Consider the following 21,522-nt stretch of genomic DNA (forward strand, 5'->3'; position numbering starts at 1 on the left):
TGCAAAGAGAGAGCAGAGCGAGCAGAAAAAGAAAGTGTGAGGATGAATGGTAGAGAGAGAAAGAGAGTAAAAGAGGAAGAGGAGGACGGGGAGGACACAAAAGAGGGATTTAACGTTTGCTCTATTACGTGTCATGTCATCCAGGATCAAAGTGAAGCTTTGTAATTTACTACTCACTGCAACCAGATTAAAGAGGTTTACACAATCAGCACTCGCAAGCAAGAGAGTGGCAGGGAAGACACGAATTAAAGGGAGAACGAGAGGAAAAGATTAATGAAGGGAAGAAGAGAGCAAAAGAGAGAGGGACGAGGAAGAGGGACAGAGCGAGAGAGAGGAAGCAGAGTGAAGTAGACTATGTCCTTCATATGGTTGCTATGGTAATTCGTTTTGACATAAAGGCAGGGCAATGAATCATTCATTACAACTTTGAGCATGCGTTATGCACCGGGACGACTGTCTGTGTGTGTGTGTGTGTGTGTGTGTGTGTGTGCGTGTGCATGTGTACTTGTATTTATGCATGTCTGTATGAGTTTGTCCTTGTGTGTGTTTGTGTGTGTGTGTTTGTGTTTTAATTACCTCGTGGGTCTACCTGGGCCATGTAAGTAAGGATACAGTGGTTGGGTCCCTGGGACTGGATCATGTAGCCCGTCTGAATAGACACGGCTCGCACAAACTCCTTTTTAGGAGGGTATTTCTGCAGAGACAAAGAAACACACACACACACACACACACACACACACACACACACACACACACACACACACACACAGATTATTATTAGAATTAACATCACCCTTGTCCAGTGCCCTCAACAGGATATAGCACCCCGTACAATCTTCATTTTTGGTTGCTCCTGATTAGGGATGCTCATGATTAATCATTAAATACAGGTATGAATTGAACCAATTAGAAATGCATTAAGTGATCATGCATATTCTTGTTTCATTTCTCCCCCATTGGTCTGAAAATGGCAGTAACTGTGTCGCATGTGACATCATTTTGTTTGGCAGCATCATTTATTGAATAAGGACAAGACAAGAGCATGAGCCTTATTGTTTTATTATTCTGTTTGCTTCAGTTGTTTATGCTTTATGAAATAATGTTTATTATAACTCTTATAACTACCAGTAAAACTGTTAAAATAAAACTGAGAAAGATAAGTGCTTTTTAATCGTATTAATTGTTACTGATTGATCAATAATTGGTTGTTATTGGTTAATGAAAATTAAGGCTGCAACTAATGATTAGTTTCATTATTGATTATCTACTGAATATATTTACGATTGAATGATTCTTTTGGTTAGTCTGTAAAACATCAACAAAGAGTGAAAAATGCTCATGAAAATTTCCCAGATCCCACGGTGACGTTTTCAAATTGCTTCTTTTGTCCAACGAACGGTCCAAAACCCAAAGACCCCTTAAAAAGCTGGGACGACCAAGTTGACCTTTCTGCTTGAAAAATAACCTAACCAGTGGCTCCCAACCCTTTTTTCCTCGGAGCCCCCTGACTTGTGTCGAAGAAAAGCTGAGCTGAGCCCAAAGCTTTATTTTCAAAAATTAAAACCACTAATGATGTTTCCATTCTCACAACAACCTTTGGTAAATATAGTTTTTGTAGCATAAGCTTAACATTTGTTTCTTTTAACAACCCAATAGAATAGACTTATACACACACACACACACACACACACACACACACACACACACACACACACACACACTCATCCTGACCAAAATAACAATAATAATTCATTATCACAGATCATGAGAGGTCAGAGAAGTGTGGCCTACTATTTATGTGTGAGGATAAAAATGTATCCTTTTAAATAGTTTTGTAAACAGCGTTTTGCAAAAGCCTTGAGGACCCCTTGTGATTTTTGCTGCCCCCCCATTGGGTGGCTCAGAGCCCAAGTGAGGAACCAATGACTATTGACCAATTGTCTCGACTAAATGACTAATCAACTAATCGATTAATCGACTAACTGCTGCAGCTCTAATGAATTTGCAACCCTACTCCAGATTTAAAGCAACTACAAGGAGTTTTTAACTTAGTTTTTTTTAACTGGATTATGAAACACTCTGTATTAATTAATGGTGCCTCTTTATGACCTACATAAGCAAGTGAGACCATCAGCTGGAAGATCAGTTGATTCTATATACTTTTTCTTAATTCTCCCTGTAATCAGTTGAAACAAGCCTGTGTTTATATTTATTATCATTAAAGTTACAATGAGTATTATATTAGTAACTAGTTAAAGAAAACCAGGAGGAGAATTTGTATTTAGATAATTAATGATTTTTTTACTTTATACATTTGGCTTTTTGTTACAGTGGAAAAACCACCACTTTTGTCCGTGGAGCCTCCAAAATCAGCACAATATGACAGTTTCTGTAGTAGCTTTAATTAACTTATCTGGTAAATGACTTGTTTTCTCCAATTAGAATAATCAGTCATCAATGAATGCATGAGTACAAACCGAGATATTCAGAGAAATTACTATTAAAAATAAAAACATGTCTTTTTATGAACGTGTATCAAATGGTCGACATACTGTAAGTTGTGCAGAATAAGCACCACTGGGGTGTTTTTCTGTGTTGTGCTTTGTGCTGCCAGTCAGGCTGATTTTCTGCATCACAGTCATCTTTCTGATGCAAATCCAGTCCACACTACCCTGTGAATAACACAGCAGCAAAGGCCGGCTCCAGCCCTCTCTATCCCACTGCTGGCTCCTTTGACTATATATGTAAATATCATTATTCATGATGATGATACGGTGCTGGTTAGCTGGTTAGTGCTAACTGGAACAGGCACACTGCGGAGCCCTTAAGAAGCACACAGCACAGCAGTCAGCTAAAGTAGCTTTATCAGGGGAGAACTTCTAATAACTGCTTCATCTTTTTGGACTCATACAACTGTATTTTGTTGCTTGCACCATTTTTTGCTTGTAGGTCACACTGTGGGAATGTCTGCTGTGTTGCGCATTACGATGACGGCTTTCGTGAATCATTACATCTGCAGGCTTCTGGGTAATAATGTGAGTTAATGAATGAATTTGGAGCATTAGTCACCAATGAGGTTTGTCTCATCAGTCTTACACATACACCATACCAGGAAATCAGAATATCTGAAGTAACTGATCAATCAATTAGTTGATTAATAAAGCACTCACTTAACTTTGTGGTTTTTTGGCTGTTGGTCCAACAAAAAAAGTAATTAAAAGTCATCACTTTGGGCTCCGGTAACTTGCACTAGCCATTTGTTAAGTTTGACATTTGACATATTCAACGATTAATAAATAAGGCACAGAGTCACCAGCCATGTTATCAGCTGTGTGAAACCTTACAGTGGTGCACTAAGCTAAATGCTAATGTCAGCACGCTGTATAGAAAGTTTATCGTGTACTTTATTATGATAGCATGCTAACATTTGCTAATTTTGCACTTAACACAAAGTTGAGTTGAGGTTGATGGGAATTTTGTTTGTTTTGCAGGTATTTGGTTATTATGACAGCTTATTAGGACCACTGTAGATTAAAGAGACAGTTCATCCTAAAATCAAATGCATATTTTTCCCCTGGCCTGTAGTGCTATTTGTACCTCTAGATTTTTTTTGGTGCAAGTTGTAGAGTTTTGGAGATATTGGCTGTAAAGATATCTGCTCTCTTTCCAATATAATGGGACTCAAGGGCACCTCGCTTGCAAAACCAAACCAAACCAACCAAAATTCAAAACCATGATTTCTGAAAATCATGACCTGGTTACTCAGAATAATTCACAGACCTTGTTTTGAGCAGTTTCATGTAGAAACTACTTTATTTTAATGAGAAGGAAAGACATTATGGTAAATTCGACTGCAGCAGGAGAGTAGTTCCTGCATGAAACTGCCCACAGCAAGGTTTGTAAATTATTTTGAGCAACCGGATCATGATTTTTTTTTTAAACAGACACTTGTTTCAAATATATTTTTGGTGCTAAAGTAGCACAGGACTTCCACTGCTATTTAGTCCAATTTTATTTGAGAGAAGGCAGACATCTATAGCCAATATCTCCAAAACTAGACAACTCACACCAAAATTGTATTTCACGTCCCCCGATGTATTTCCCCAGAGGTTATACAAACTAGCAACAGCTAGCAGGAAATGCATCGTTTCCTGGAATAAATTATGGATTTTAACATTGTTGGAAACATTTGGGATAATGTAAGTCCACAACTCAACAAAATAATATAAATCTTGTGTTTTACTGCAGAAACGTTACATATTACAGCTTTAGATGCATTTTCTCCTCCCCTGATACAGTGTTGTAGGTCATAAACTGCTGGACAAATAAAATCTTTGACTGGATGGTGGCGTGTAGAAAAGTCTAGATATCGACAAAGTCATCCTCTGAGAACCATGATTGCTTGTACAAAATTCATCCATCCAATAGTTGACTTCACTAAAGACCAAGTTGATGGACCAGCCGAGAGGCCGGAGCCATGCCACCACTGTGGCTAAAAAAGCACTCAATAGATCAACTGATAGAGCAGTCATGACTAGTCATTACCTGCAGTCCTAATGTAGATAAACAGGCTCTTCTTGCAAGTACAAATTTGACTCTATCACAATCTGCCCAATAGCAAGTTTTGCTTTAAAGCAAACCACAGTTACTGACAGCTGAAAACTTTTCCAAGCAGTTGTTATTAATCATGGGACAGACCGCAGGTGACTGTGGTGTCAAATACAGTACAAGTGGACTGACTCCTGGCGGTGAACGTGTGAATTCAGCCCTCTATTACAGTAAGTATCCTGTTAAGCTGCACTCCACTAGTCAAGGTCTCAAATTCTACTGACTATCAACAGTGACCTTGGCTAATCACACGCACTCCCATGCACATGGACTGTCTATTATTTTGCAAACCACTTACTGATGGAGGAATGCGGAAGGGAAGGTGGAAGTCAACCGCCTACAATCACATGAGAGGTCTTATCCTTTTGTAAACATTATATTAGTGACTGAAACTGAGAGCACGAGGGAAAACGACAGAGAGGAAAAGAGACAGAGAGGCAAGAAAGATGAAGGCATGAAAAAAGAGGAAAGACGTAAAAACAGGAAGACAGATGGAGACAGATACTGTAAAGCAGATACAGTTACTTATTTAACTCATTAGCTGATCATCAGAAAATTAATAAGCAACTATTTTAATAATCAATTTTTCAAATAAGTCGTTTTTATAGCAAAAATGCCAAACATTGCTGCCTTTTCTGGATTATGTGATAGTGAACTGTAGAGGAAAAAAAAAGGACTAATTTTAGTCACTTTTTCAACATTAGCTGGTTCCAGCTTCTTTGTCATTTACGAGAGTAAAGAAATGGTCTTTGGGTTTTGGATTCTTAAGTTGGACAAAAGAAGCAATTTCATGACGGCACTTTGGGCTTTGAGAAATGGCAATAAGCATTTTTTTTTACAATGTTGTTGACATTTTATAGACTACATGATTGATCAATTAATCATGAAAATAATTTCAGATTAATTGATTAAGAAAGTAATCTATAATTGCAGCCCAAATAAGATCAATATTCTCTGTTTTTTAGTCATACAAAACAATTTTTTTCTGTTTTTGACTCCCACACATCAGAGTTTTTTTTAAGGTCTAATCTGACCATGTTGTGTAAAAGGCATTTTAATTGTTTTATACCTTGAGGTTTTTTGTGATTTCTGAGACAACATAAGCTGTTAAGAACATTGTGAAATAGATAGATCAATCAATAATAAAAAAAAATAACCTGTTGTTACTGCTACCCTTGGGGAGAGGTGATGATGAGTACAGAGTATTCCTCTTCTCTCAGTTGGACTAGAAATGCAGAATTACAGCCAAACTAAAGGCTGAGGATTCGGGCCTGGTTCCAAACTGAAAGTCACTCACACGGTCTTTAATCAGTCTGTTTGTTTTACTGGCCTTTGGCATTCTTCTTAAAAAAAAAACTGACTGGAAGACGAGCTAAACACACAATATATCAAACAGAATCAAATGAACTATCATACAGTTGCCAGGACACAGCTATCTATCATTCTCTCAGGTAAAAGCATGCAGGGCATGAGGTAAGGGAGGGCTCTCTCTTTAGGAAGGTGCCAGATTCTCTTTACTTCCTGCATGCTGTGGCTGTTTAAATCACACGCACACACACACGCACACACACACACACACACACACACACACACACACACACACACACACACACACACACACACACACACACACACACACACAGAGCTTAGTATCGCCAACTTTCTGCAAATATTAAAGGATTTATTTTATACAGCACAACGCCCTTGAACTTGCTAAACTGGATCACGCTCATGTCGGCTCACCCAATGAGCACTCATTTCAAAACAGGCCATTTGTTTCACAATGCACCTTTGAACACACACGCACATGAGTTATAGAGGGGTGAATGAGCAGGGCCCCAGCTGATCATGTGCAAGCCCATTGTGTGAGTGTGTGTGTGTGTGTGTGTGTGTGTGTGTGTGTGTGGATACTCACAACATGTTTGACAGAGTAGTTCATGATGATGTAATCTTTCCCTATCTGCAGCCAGGAGCGAAGCGTGATGACGTCGCGGTTCCGAAAAGGTTGCGGACAACCCCCTGTCAAAAAGCAAGATAAATCTGGTGAATAAAATATTGCAAATCAACGTGCGGGTCTCTGCTTCCCTTCACACATCATATTAGTGACAAATGGATGCAGACACTTTCTGTAAATAGCACATGTTCACACATGACTGTGTCACATACATGCGTAGTAACCAACATCCGCATTGACCGTGAGTTTCCCGATATCGAAGGTCTCCATGACATTTGTGTCCCATTTCTTCCTGTATTCGATGTCGTGGAGGACATCATACATGGTCTCAGCTGACACGTCCTTACATACCATCTGACACTGAGAGAGACAAACAGAGAGAGAGACAGACGTCATTTTTAGACAATAAAGACAATGGACACAGAGCTAGCATAACTGAATCACACGCTAAACCAGATTTAAATACACAACTCGTGATAAATATTTCAGAGCTCTATCCAATGCATGGCATGAAGCAGGAAAATACATTAGATTTTAATGAACTGCATCGCATACATTCAAAGTAAAGTGCTTTGTCATTGTTGAAGAGAGCTACAGAGTTTGTCGCTGTTCATACTGAAACTTTGACCTTTGACCATCAATATCTGATCAGTTATTTACGGTGGAGTAACACAGCTGATTAACCATAACAGTAGATAACTGTAGTTTATCAGCATAATGCAGTATTTTCTGTCAGGCAGCGAAAAAATGTGCTACCTTGCCTTTACACGTCTCTATCCATCAACATTGTACTGGTGATTGTTGCGCTACAATGATTAATTGATTATTAATCGCTTATTAAATTACTGCAAACTATTCTGATAATTGACCAATCATTTTTAGTAATTTTTTTTAAAGAAAAAAAGCAAAGTTTCAGCTTCTTAAATGTGAATATTTTTTGGTTTCTTTACTCCTGTCTAACAGTAATCTGAATATCTTTGGGTTGTGAGTAAAACAAGACATTTGAAGACGTCATCTTGAACTTTGTGAGACAGTGATTGACATTTTTCACCATTTTCATCACTTTAAAACAAACAGCTTTTAATCGAGAAAATAACTGACCGATTAATCGACTATGAAAATAATCGTTAGTTGCAGCCCTAGTTGTTTGTTTCTGTTATGTTATTAGAATTGTTTTTTATTAATCAAACTGCTCACACTGCTCATTCTTCAGTGATGCCACATGATTGGCTGCTCCTGAATGTGACGCTGGACAGCGCAGATTCAGTATGTCATCATTCTAACAAGAGAAGTTCATGCTGAGTTCAACCAAGGAGGTAAAGTTACACTTATTTTACAGTTTACAGTTTGTTCAGTATTGTTTTGTCTGCATGATTATTAACTATTGATATTTCAAGTTTCATTAGATCTGATTCATTAATTCAGGTTGCTAATGTTGCAAACGCAAGCTCTGTAGCTAGCTCGGAAATTAGCTGAAAATAAACAGTAATATGCCATGAAACTCCCAGTTATCCTTCTGTCATATACTGTAATCCAATATACAGTAATATACTGTTAAAACAAATTGCAGCAGATGCACTATAAAATAAAAATAACAATAAAATGCTGGTGTTTCTGCTGCCAGTAGTTTACTTTTATTTTACAGTGAAATTCTTTACAGTGATGGATGACCTGAAAACATAATGAAAAAAAACAAAAAAGAAAACTGAATCACAGAGGTCCTTCAGCACACAACCATGAACGTGCACCACAAAACATTGGGCTGATCGGTCCAGTAGTATTCGAGATTAGCTCTGGACGAGCCGAGCATAAGCACAGGGGATAATAAGGGGATAATAATAAGTGAATCATAGACTAAACCAGACTGAAATATAACTCATGCTAAATATTTCAGAGCTCTGTCCAATGCAAAGTATGAAGCAGGAAAATGCATTAGATTTTAATGAAGCTGCATCCCATAAATTCACAGTACATTACTGTGTCACTGTTGAGCAGAGCTACAGTCCGTTACTGTTCGACACAAACAGACACCCAGGTGAACACATCAAAACAAATACAAACATGCAAACAGAACAAATAAATTAAGATGCAGTGCGTAAATATAATTGCTGAGGGATTCTGAACACACTCTTACACACCACTCTACAGTGACATGGATCACTTCTGTGGGCATAGATTGGCATTTATTTCCTGGAGATTTACCCTAAACCTGATCTTAATCTACACCCAACATTAAACACTGAGCCAAAAATCAGCTTTTTCCCCAATTGGAGACACAATTTTTGACCCCATTAGGACAAGCGATCCCAAATTATCTAGTCTTTAGCCTGAAATGTGTCCCTGAAAGTAGGCCAAGTCAGAAACACACACACACACACACAGTCTCGTTCGCTGTTTTCTGACACTGACACTCTCTGACCATCTGATGTCTAATCTTTTACACATCAGTTGCCATATTTATCTGTGTGTGTGTGTGTGTGTGTGTGTGCGTGTGTGTGTGAGCCAGAGTGAGAGAAAGAGAATATTATAAGAAAATCAAGAGACCGGTGACTGACCATAGAGGAGTCATTACTAGACCTGAGCTGTTAAAACAGAAATCAACATGATCAGTACAGGACCTGGACGGACGAACAGTCTGTCAAATGGTCTGTGAGAGTGACAGGGTATCAGGGGGTCTGAGTGCGAGATTTTTAGAGGAACTATACATCCACAGTTCCCCTGCTGTCGGCTCAAAAATTTACTTTTTACCTCAGTAAAACCCTCAGCAGTCCTGAATTCTACTTTCATCTGTCCCAGATTAATAACCACTGACCCAAACTGATGTTGCTCTTTTTTTCATTCTGCATGATAAATATGGTTTAATTACTTGTTTGCAGTAAGTCACATCACTTCATTGACTCAATCTGGTCTGCAATGGAATTTCCCAGCACTTTAATAAAAAAAAACAAAAAGAAAACCCTGAGTGTCCACAATAAGTTTTCAGTATTTTTCATTATTCTTGTGCTCATTGGTTACTGTTGTTTATTTTATCAATGAATGGATCAATTTAAACTGCAAACCTGTTAATATTTGGAATAAAGCAAAGTTTACATACACACACTTTGAACATAGTAAACTATTTTATTTTAAACACCATGACTGTGGGTAAAGGAAAGACCGGACCATTCCAATCCAATATGGCACTGGGGGTATGGGGGTATTAATGTAATTCAGATGATTCGGATATTAGACCGTTCCATGTTCCCATCTAAATTCAACCAGCTTGTGTGTTTTATACTTGTATGCACTATGTTACACAATGCAAAATGAATACACTTTTTATGTTGAATTCACATTAGTGTGTTTTACAGGGGAACTGTTTTCCAAGTTGTTGTTCAAAAATAGAGCTGAAGCACAAAAATGATAATTACCAACATAAACCAACATGTTCTGAGTAGACGCATTACAAACACTAAGATAAAGTAACTTAGTAAAAGTAAAATTTGCATTTTTTGAACTTCACCTCTGAAATGCATCATGGGAAATTAAGAAAAAAAAAACCTCTGGTATCGCTTTAGTATCTTTATCAGAAGAATTAAAAATTCAGACTTCGGAATCGGGTCAAAAATGAAAAAAGTGGACTGCAGATCTCTATGCGTAAGCACATGTGACACAGCATTGAGTTGGTGCCACCTCACATTTTTAGATGTTGAACCTCTAACAATTAAAATGAAATATATTTCATGATACATAAACGTGATAATTTCATTTGTAATAATAAGTTTTTCTGCTGGTTCCTAAGACGTCGTATCATTGTGTCACAGGTGCTATTTTTATTATCCCAGGGACAACTGGACATGAGCGGTGCCTGTTGGCATAAAATCATGACAGATATGTACTCAACTGCTTTATTGGCCTGGCTGATTATCAGACCCTATATTCAGGATCTTTACAATTATTGTAATCTGATTGCATATTAGATAAATACATTTTTAAAAAAGTGCTGCTTTGGCTCTAATGCAGCTGCTTCTGTCTATAGCCACCAGGGTGCAACAATAACTTTCTGGTCCATCAGCCAAATGGATAGTAAACATTCAAATTTTATTAGCAACTCAATAGATAACTATTGTTTGTTGCTTTTTAATTCATGAGAAAACAAATCTACCACCCATTTGCATGTTTTACCAGCATGTGGGTGGTGGCTGGCGCTAACTTTGTGTCCTGGTAGTCACCGTCCTGTTGTCTCACTAAGTGTCCTGGCCACAACACCATCTGATTGGATACATGCCATAACCCTGAAGGCTGCTGTGCTGTGTTTTATCAAAATTTTCAGTCAACTATAAGAAAAGCTGCAGGCGGCTCCATGCACGCTTTGTTTTAAGACAATGTTGAAAAGTTTCATAATGTTTCAAGGAATTGTAGGAATTGCAGCTTAAGTTTTGTGTTGGAATTTGTATTATAACAAACTTTGACGCCAATATTTTAATGTTTTCTGCGAAAGTATATTTGTTCCAAATATTAGTTATCACTTGATTACTAATAATCAGTATCAGCCCTGAAAAAACATATTGATCTACCCCTAATATGCACAGTTATTAAAACCAGAAAGGAGATTGACTAGATTCATGCTGCAACCCAGATTCAACAAGACATTCAAAAAGTGATGTCAGCCAAAACACACCAGCATGCATTTTGGATCCTAAAATCTACATAAAAAAAAGATTTTAAAGCAAAATCTAAGAGGAATGAAATGTTTATACATCCGTACTTCCGTTGATTTATCCTTGACTTATGACTGGAAACCATAGAGACTGATGCCTATATCAGGTTTGGAGCAGATTGCACTGTACATACACCCTGAGTAAAGAGAAGTCTGCAGCGCGAGAGTACAGCTGTTACTACAGCTACAATTGTCAGGGGGAATTAGTCTTAATAATAACAGTGACAAAGAAGGACAGAGCAATGGAGGATGAGTGACACAAAGGGACAGTATGAAAGTGAGAGGCAAAGAGAGAGAGAGATGGAGATTAAAAAAAAAAAAAAACAGAGCAAGAGGAGAAGAGTAAATGAGACAGAAATGGACCGAGGGTGGTTGTCTGTCCCAGATGGTTTTAAGTCCCATTACAAATCAGTCCAGAGGGTTTAAAGCGCAATCTGCACCACCTTCTTTCACTTGTTCCCAAAGGGCTTAATTTAACAAAATGATCACCAGCTTCTCTCTACATTTGGCTATACAGCTGCTTAAATGGGAGGTCTCCTCTCATCTTATAACAACAACAGTGAAATGTGCTCACCTCTTGTGTAACAGCACCAAATATGCACGTTCCATTTAAATAAGTGTCATCTGACGGGCTCATTCAGATGTGGATCTACAAAATCCTTTACTTACAATCACTCACTTATAATTCTATTATGTGAAAGAGTGAAATAACACATCTAATGGTCTACTGTAGGGGTGATTCATTGATTTATAAACAATCATCAGTAAGAATTGATCGATCACATGAAATGTAATCATTCTACTATCAAATAAAGAATGAACTGAAATACAGCTGAGATGATTTGTGTGAGCGCGCTCTGTTTACAATTTGCAACCCTAGTCTACAACCATGCCAGCAGCTCTCTGAGTCTGCATTTACACACAGCAGGGCTAACATCAGTATGCTAACATGCTCTGACAACACTAACATGTTGCTGTCAAGTACAATGTTTACCATGTTTATCATCTTTGTTTAATGTGTTAGGATGCCAACAGAACAAGATTGTCAGAGAGACAAACCTAAATATCTGCATCTATACATGAACAAAAACTACAACACCTGGCCATGTTTACATGCACACTAACTATTACAAAAAGAACAATATTCTGAATGCAATACAGGTCCTGTTAACAGAATATTTAATTTGGATATTCCTAATAAGGCCTTATTCTGAATGTAACATTTTCCAATTAAGACATGAGGGATATGCTGATATTATTTGGCTCTTAGGAGCATTACATGTATACAGTGCATTCAGAATATGCATCTTAGTTTACCCTTCCTAAGTCCCGCCCCTTTTTACCCTGTGCACCAATACAGTTGAGTCAGACTGGTTCCTGGTGGAACCTCGGTCAACTGTCTTCTGTTAAAAAATGTTGCTGTACAAAACCTGTACAAAAGAGATATATGAAAGTGACATCTTAAGTTAGCTCATGTTAGCGAAACACTAGCTAACTAGCTAGCTAACAATTGCTGTAGATTAGATACCTAGTTTGCTATCATTCTGCTAACATTAGCTATCAGATGTAACTAGATATCTGACAAATTCTTGTAGATTGGCTAGCTAGTCTGCTAGCATTTTGTTTTGTTTTTTTTACATAGATGAGCCTAGCAGAGTGCATAGGCTAAGTACAGTATCTAAAGGGGCGGAGCTTAGTGAGGTTCAACTGGAGTCAAAAGGGGTCGCCGCCACCACTGTTTGTAGTCAGCTCTGTGTGTTGTAAACAAAACCAACTTGCCAACAGATTGCAGTCTGGTGTAGAGATGTCTGCACAAAAGAAAAGCCAAAATTTCTGGTCTGAAGAAGAAACACCTACTTTTAAACATCATCAAACACTTGGATTGCAAAAGAATTCTGTAATTATAATAATAATAATAAGTAGTATGTCATTATGTTAATCGGAGCTTAGACTGGAATATTTTGTGCTATATATGTAGTCTTTAATTCACCAACTAAACACATTAACAATTTTCCTATCAAATACTCATGTAGAACAAAGGATCACGAGGAGCATTTTCTTTATTTAAAGTTCCACTGAGGAGAAAATGACAGATGATGTTAGGAAATAAAAGGCAGGTAAAAATGTAGATGGGTAGAATGGTAAAAGTGAGGATGGAGAACAAAAAGTCCCAATTTCTGTAAAGCTTTTCAGGCAAAGACCCAAATTGAGTGAAGTTAATTGTCCTGGGGGACCAGATATCATTAGAACTCTTAATGTCCCATTTTGGCTTCCAACCCATTTGTTCAGGAAATATTTTTACTACCTCTGAATACGAAGTGGACATGAACAACATGTCCCTGTGTGCACTGTATGTGACGGCTATGCTCACTTGTTGCGGCACCACTGCTGTTTAAATCAATTTTATTCAGATTAGCCCTTAGACATAACCGCAACCTCACAGGGCTTCACAACCAGCCACACTGTGACACAAAGAAAACTGAGAATGTTAAGTTGAAATGACATCCCTCAAACACAGACCCCTCACTGAGAACAAAACCATGTAGAACAGATGCAGAGAGCAGGTTAATACACACTGAATGCAAGAATAAGAAGAGGTAGATGTCTGAATATCAGGCAGGACAGCAGTCACACAAGCCAATAAAACCACATCCTATATACATCTATATTCATCTATACACATAAAATCTGTGTGGTCACATCCTTTGTAAAGGTGACATCTGTAGCAACAAATGAACATACATTTATATTAGTACTTGGGACAAAAAATTGGATATATACCTCGTAAAATAATTTTTTCCGAGTCCAACATCACCTTTAACAATGTCCTCAGTAATGAACATATAATTGAATCAACACACTTCCGACAGTGTCAACAAAAACTGAACATTATGAGCTTTATAATATATGCATGTATGTCCTTTATGGACATCTTAGGACAATTTGACTTACTGGAGGGAGGAGATGGGAGATATGAGGAAGTTCAGTGAGCTCTATTATGCTTGTATGTTTACCCATTGGGTCTGGTTATGGAACGCTTTTTGGAAATGGAAAGATGTTGTTAGAAAAGATGTAAGAAAAATAGCTTAATCTTGACAAGCTGGGGCTGAAAGAGGTCATTCTGCATTATTGTATGTAGTGTATTTTGCTGTTAATACTTCTATACTTGACATTTTGAATTAAGGACTTTTAATTGTAATAAAGTATTCCTACATTGTGGTATAACTAAGTCAGTAAAAGACAGACGTAAAGTTTCCAGCGCCATGAGCAAGAAACCAGAAATGAGGAGGCCAACAGAGACTGAGATGAAGTCAGTGACTGTTCAAATATGATTAGTGGTTTTAGAGTCATCTGATACAGCTCTGCCCAAATTAATGCAATGGCAGTCTGTTAAAGCCAATTGTTATAACCTTCACAAATATTCAGTTATTACCTTGGAAATTGTTCTGCGAGTGGTAAGAGACAGATTGTGAGGTACAGAATGAGGGTATGGCTGCAGACTGACATTATAATTCCAAAAAACCCGATGCTTGATGATTCCTGTTGACAACAGTAAAAGGAGATGCTTTGCTCGTTGCAAAACTACAGGCATGTGTCTGACTCTTCAATATGAACCCTCCATACCAGAACTACAACAATAAAAGAATACAGTATCGGGGTGGGAGAATTTACGATCCCTGAATCATTTATTTTTAGATATAAATCAGTAGTGCTCAGTCTGTTAGCTCAGTGCTAACACATAATGTGAATTCCCTTGATGCGCTAATGAAAATTAGCACAATCACAGTAATACTATCTTAATAAACGGATCGTGGCTTACATAAAATGACGTGTGTTTATGCTTTCAGGCATATATTTCCTCTGATTTGTGGAAACAAACAATAGATTCTGATTTCACATGGCTAACTCAATATATTACTCTGTGCTGTGTGCAGTTTCCATGGGCTCTGTTAATTCTGACCTAACATCTTATTTAATTTACTATTTTTTATGGCAACAGCTTGATGAGCAGGAACAGCTGAGGTTTACTTTAAAAAGTACTACTTTTATAAGCAGTAGAGCAATGACACTGCTGAAATAAAACTAAGAAAGACTGACTGACATGTGATGTGCATTGTTTTTAGAAGTATCCATCATGGTATACGGTCTCTCGAAGTGTATAATTTAATTTTTTCTGCATGGTCTAGTGCAAACAAAAATCACAATAAATCATAATATTGAATCACAACGCTTAAGAATACATATCAAATTGAAAAAAAAAAAAAAACAAGCATTGTGAAAGTATCTAATCAGGAGATGAGTGTACAGTCCCAGCCCTAATACAGTATGATCAGAGTTTCAGAATAAAGCGTATGATATCTGTGCTAAAGCCATGTTTGTTGATGTACCTAAGAAAGAAAAACAGACACTGTAAATGTGAAATGTAATATACATACACAGAAGGCAAACATGAGCAAATAATGACAGTACACCAGCACAAAGCTAAAGCAAAGTGTGGAGACAGGTCTGCCTACGCCAGACTAGTACACCGGTGTCAGTTAAGGTCTCATACTTGATATCTGTGTGTGTGTGGACAGATTGGCTGGGGACTCGTGGGTCAGAAAAGACCACAGAGAATAATGGATGCATTGTATCCACAAGCAAACTGAAACAGGAGTAGGAGGAAGAAGGAAAAGCAAATGAAAAGACGAAAGAAGAGAACTGTGGGGAGCCGAACATGTCCAGCGCAGGATGAAGACATACGGCCAGATAAGTACACGTGTGCGTAATTCTATTACGCTCTAATTCGGTGAAGTCAACAGATGAAGCAGGCAAGGAGACGGAGATACAGACAGGCGGGTGAAAGAGAGTTCAGGAGGAGGAAACAGAGACAGAGGGAGACAAAAAGGCGGACAAGTAGGTACACAAACAATGGCTGGTCTGAGTCCACACCGTGCCCACTGCCCACTCAGGATACCACCTCTGACCCCCCGCACATCCAGCCCACTCAACACACCCACGCTTTCTTTCTTCTCTTCCCTGCCACTGTCTTCCTTCCCTCCCTCTGTCCCTCCACCCTGTCAGCTCCCATCATCTGCTCCTCTGGGTGCTGATACATGATAGCAGAAGGCACAAAAAAGAAACTGACGGGTGTGTGTGTGTGTCTGTGTGTGTGTGTGTGTGTCTGTGTGTGTGTGTGTGTGTGTGTGTGTGTGATTCAGAGCCGGGCTTCCCTCTGTGTCAGCAGGGGAGAAGTGATGTTTGGTGTTCGGTTTTAACATCTTTTCAACACTGATTCAGGGTGGAGATTTAAAAGAATGTTAGAATCGCCACAATGACATCATGATGAAAAATCAATATGATGATATTGATAGTGTTCTTAAAAATTGACTTAACCGTTGGTTGAATGCAGAAAATCTATAGTCAAGGTAGGTCTACAAAAAATGTCCTTTATTAAATAATATATCTGATGCGCACAGTGTTTGTATAAAATGTGTTTTCCTTTTAGCTTTAAGTGCTTCTGCTTTCCATCTGTATTAAAATAAAATTAAGGTATGCTGCAATGACTGCAACTGTCTTTGGCAATGGTTGCTTGAATTATTTATGTATGTGTGCAAAACAAAAACAATGCAGCAGTCAGTAGCAGTCCTTTTAGAAAATAAAATTTAAAATTAAGAATTAAGTTTGTAATATCCCAGTTAGGGTTGCAAATTCTGTTAACAATCAATGATTGATTAATCCTTATTATTTCAAAAGATAGAAAACACACTAGATGTGGGCAATATAAAATAATATCAGGATATTTTAGGGTATTCTGTGATATTCTTGACTATATGACAAAATACTGAAAAAAAAAAGGCAGAATGGCGATTCTGCACATTGGTTTTCAATTTAATATTAAAACTGTGACAGACAAACATCCCAGGATGGTGGATATCATCACAGTCAGGTACAGTGTTGAGACATTTTTCTGATCTTACCATATATATACTGTTACAACACTACAGTGTGTGTATATGTGTGTGTGTGTGTATGAACAGGCAGCTGTCAAACTATTAAGGTAAACACAACCACCTACACACTAACACACACTGTGCATTGTGTGTGGAGTTGTGTCCTGACAAATGATCCGATGATGATGATGATGATGATGAAGGCTGACGTGAGTGATGACAGCTGTGATTACGCCGTGATACAAAAGTCATTATTGATGACTATGGCAGTGGGGATGATCACGCTGATAATGGGGCTGATGACAATTAGGTGGCTAATGATAATGATGATGATTGCCAGTCTGTTCTCCGTCTCGCTCTCTGATGTGGTTGCATCACTTCTTCTTCGCTGTTGTTATTAACGCTATAGTGAAGAGTGGAAACTGAGACAGGAAGAGAGCGTTAAGTCTCAACACTCACATTAATCATTCGACACGCATCAGCAAAGAAGCATGCTTTTATTTTGGCTATAAATAGAAGAGCTGTATCTGTGGCATCACTGATGCCTCTACCCTCACACACACACACAAAAACACACACACACCTACATATACACACTACCACAGGGTATATGCAGGAATCCTGACACCCTTTCGTACATTTTAAGACCTCACTGGTACTTCGATTTCTGTTTCATCGGCGACACACTGTGCGGGATCTTACTATGAGTGTATAGTAAACATAAGTCAATGTAAACAGTCTTTGTAATTATTCCTTGGATTATTGGATCAGTGTAACATAATTCAGAGAGGTGGGTTGGGAACGCCCATCATCACTTAGAGGTCAGCAGTAGATGATGGAGTGGCAGCAGTGGGTATAGATGGTGGTGTAGCATATTAAAGGGATAGTTCAAAGTATTTGAAAAGGAACTTAGTGTATTATCTGCAAAAGATGCCCATCGGCACAGCTACAGTTTGGAGAAGAAGCAGAAGTACCAATGTAGGAAGCTAAGCAATGTACTGCTGTGAACAGGGTCAACAACAACACTAAAAAAGCATAAATAAACAAATACAACCAATACAAATGTAAGTGTATTCTATATTTAGGATATTTTCACTATTCTATCTTGGTGTCAAACAACTTTTTCTGATGGGAAACTGCTGTTACATAAGCATTTTACCTCACAGAACACTGAATACTGGTCTACTGCAGCGGAGGAATCGTTTTTGCTTGTTACTGTCAGACTCTAATGTTGTTTTCTCCTTGAGCTCCTTCAGTGTTTCTGCCGCCTGCCTGAGCTTCCTTAAGCCTGAGGAGGAGGGGACAGGAGAAACAACTTCCATGAACCAGCGACTGTATATTAAATAGGATTTCCAACCTATTTAATATACAGACTATGGCTCCGACTTGCTATTTGGACTGCAGTGGCCATTTTTGAATGCACAATTGTTACATACTGCTCCTAAAAGATTTTGCATCGAATGATTGATTTTAATAGCATGTAACAAGGGGGATAATGTGGGATTATGTGCAGCGAGTAGGCTTTAATTCATCATAATAACTCGCTTAGTGTACATTATCTCCTACATAAGTACCTGCAGAAATCCTGTACCATATTTACACACAACTACAATTAATGGCATCCTTTTGTGTAGACAAGCACAGGAACACAATTGAAAAAAAAATACAGATAGAAAATAATGTATCATGCAAAATAAAGCTCCCGTAACTGTCATATTTACATAAAGATAAACTGCCAGTTATAGATATAAACCCCACCCTAACTCCAACGTGTGTGTCTGTGTGCATTTTCTACTTCTCTCTGTTTGCAGAGCTGTCATGAGGAAACACACCTGTCCTGTATGAAAAAGCATGAATAAGCAGAACCTTACCCTCTGCACACAAACACACACGCACAAACACACACACAAACACACACACACACACACACACACACACACACACACACACACACACACACACACACTGTATTCCCTGCTTGATGCAGACATGGTACACCTCTCCCTCTGCACACACAGGATGTACCCTCAGGAATCACTCAGGCAAATGAGGCTGATTTACACAATCCTGATTGGCCCGTTCCACTACACTACACACAACTGAAAGAAAGCGCCTCGCAGGTACAAAGATAGATAAGAGGGGGCTGGGAAAAGCCCTCTGCTGTTGTAACCCCCTGCACACCCCCACACAAACAGACACACACCTATGAACACGTACACACACACAAAGTAAACACCTGGTAGCTTGCTCACGCTCCTCAGACCCGGATACACCAACAGGAAAGTACACAAACACACATTTACACAGAGGAGAATGTGTTTAATGTCCGTGTCTATGTAAGGGAGAAAAAAGTTTTTTTTATTTTTATGTCAGATCAGATCAGTAAGTTCTATTAACATTGTAAATGTGGAAGCAACCTTCCCAAAACTGTCAGCTGTGAAGACAAATCTGTCTTGAAGCAAAAGTGAGAGCACCACAACAGATTCTTAAACCAGCTAACCACTAAATTACCAGTCAGTCAGGTCTGAGGCTGTGTGGAGACTGAACTGTGCTCTGGCACAGTGAAGTTAAGTGTAACTGGCGATGAAAAGCAGCAAATCCTTACATTTTAGTAAGCTGGAAGCAGTAAATATTTCACATTTTTGCCTGAAAAACTGACTGAAACAATTAATCGATTATCAAAATAGTTGGCAACTAATTCTCATTAGATCAACTTTTCGTTGCAGCTCTAAATTTAATGACTAAGTGGGTGTTAATAAGGCCAATAATAGAACAGCTAAAATAGAATAAATAACTAATATAACAAATAACTAAAAGAGAAAATAACATCACTTTACTCTATTTTTTTTATATATATATGTATGAATGTACTGTAGGTAAGCATTGATACATCATATGTTGACTCAGATCAGCTGAGCCAGCAAACTATACAATGGCATTCAGCATTTAACTTTCTTTAAAGGACGTGTCCAGTGGCGAGTTTGCAGACTGCAAACACTTCACTGCTCCCTCCCCTTCCAATTGTGTAGGACAGGCCTGTTTAACTGACGACCCGGGGGCTGAAACAGGCCCTTTGACAACCTCAGTACTTAAAGTTTTAACTCAGGCATTTAGGAGAGTCGCCTGAATGAACAAGATGTTAAATAAACGCTGAGTTCATAAAAAGAACAAACTACTTGTAATGTAGAATTACAAAGACGCTTTGTTTTTTCCTGCACTTTTCGTTTTCAATTGTGGCAACTAATAAAGTGGAGTTGTTTTAAACACTTAAATTCCTAACTTTGCAGGTCAAACACAGGAAATGTAAATGTACAGCCCCTTTGCACTTTTTTCAGTTCTTGCCCTTTTAAAAAAGTTATTGACAAGGCCGATGCAGCATGGTGGACTCATTCTAAGGTAGAAAAACAAAAAATCTTTATGTCTCTTTTTATTTTTTTATGAATATTCACACACCTTTACACAACTGACTATCATAATGATGTTATTAACTACATATTTAAAATTTTCACTTTGCATCTTGTGTGGAAATTCAGACCACTTCTATAATCATCTATTCCTGTTGAAGATGTAGCTCCATGTTTTTGTCCATGTGCTGTGAAGGCAGAGTGTGAGTTTGTTTTTTTTTTTCCTCTGGGTCTCTGTCCTAGAACAGTAACAAAGCATTATTAATGACTGTGGTACAACATAATGTGTTAGCTGGTACACAGCAGTTTTTCCATGGCTTAAAGTAACATCGCTGTGCTCATGACGCCGACTCCCAAAGCAAACATTCACATTTGAGACGAACCGCCACGACTGCTATTTGAGTAGATAACAAAGTTTACTCATCAAGTACTTTCACATGCCTGTCACATTATTACCTTACATAAACAATGATCAGGAACTTTTTTTTTTTCCACATACTGCACTTTGTGATCTTAATGTCAGACTGGTTTGACATTAATGGCTGGTTGGTCATTTGGTTAATAAAATTCCTACTAATTTCATGCCATATAAGTCTTCATTGCCCAACATAATGTCTTTAACCAGCACACACTGTCGTTAAACCCAAAGATATTCAATTTACAGTAATATGAAACACAGAAAAGCAGCAAAACTCACATTTCAGATGCTGAATAAAAGATTTCATGACAGAAATCACTGATTTCTTTTTCTGTCTATTAGATAATCGGCTAATTGACCATTTTTTTCCAGGCCTAGTCAGTTCTATTGTCTATTGTACTATTTCAGTTCATGGTTTTGTTCACTTCCTTGTCGGCATGTTAAATCAATGCAAAACCAGCTCCACACAGAAGTAAGCTGACATATTATATGCAACAACACAACCT

At 38.1% G+C, this 21,522-nt stretch overlaps 1 protein-coding gene across 1 annotated transcript in view; it reads right to left on the reverse strand.

Annotated features, from left to right (window-relative positions):
• stard10 (StAR related lipid transfer domain containing 10) overlaps window positions 1-21,522 on the reverse strand; it is a 28,141-nt gene that overhangs the window by 2,453 nt on the left and 4,166 nt on the right. The window contains exons 2-4 of the mRNA XM_084718092.1: window positions 6,775-6,922; window positions 6,524-6,627; window positions 577-694 (exon numbers count right to left, since the gene is read on the reverse strand). Of these exons, the coding sequence (XP_084574218.1) occupies window positions 577-694; window positions 6,524-6,627; window positions 6,775-6,922 (370 nt within the window). The remainder of the gene's footprint in view (window positions 1-576; window positions 695-6,523; window positions 6,628-6,774; window positions 6,923-21,522) is intronic.

This window comes from Lutjanus erythropterus, chromosome 4, assembly GCF_056507025.1.
Source record: "Lutjanus erythropterus isolate fLutEry1 chromosome 4, fLutEry1.hap2, whole genome shotgun sequence".
Classification (NCBI taxonomy): domain Eukaryota; kingdom Metazoa; phylum Chordata; class Actinopteri; order Lutjaniformes; family Lutjanidae; genus Lutjanus; species Lutjanus erythropterus.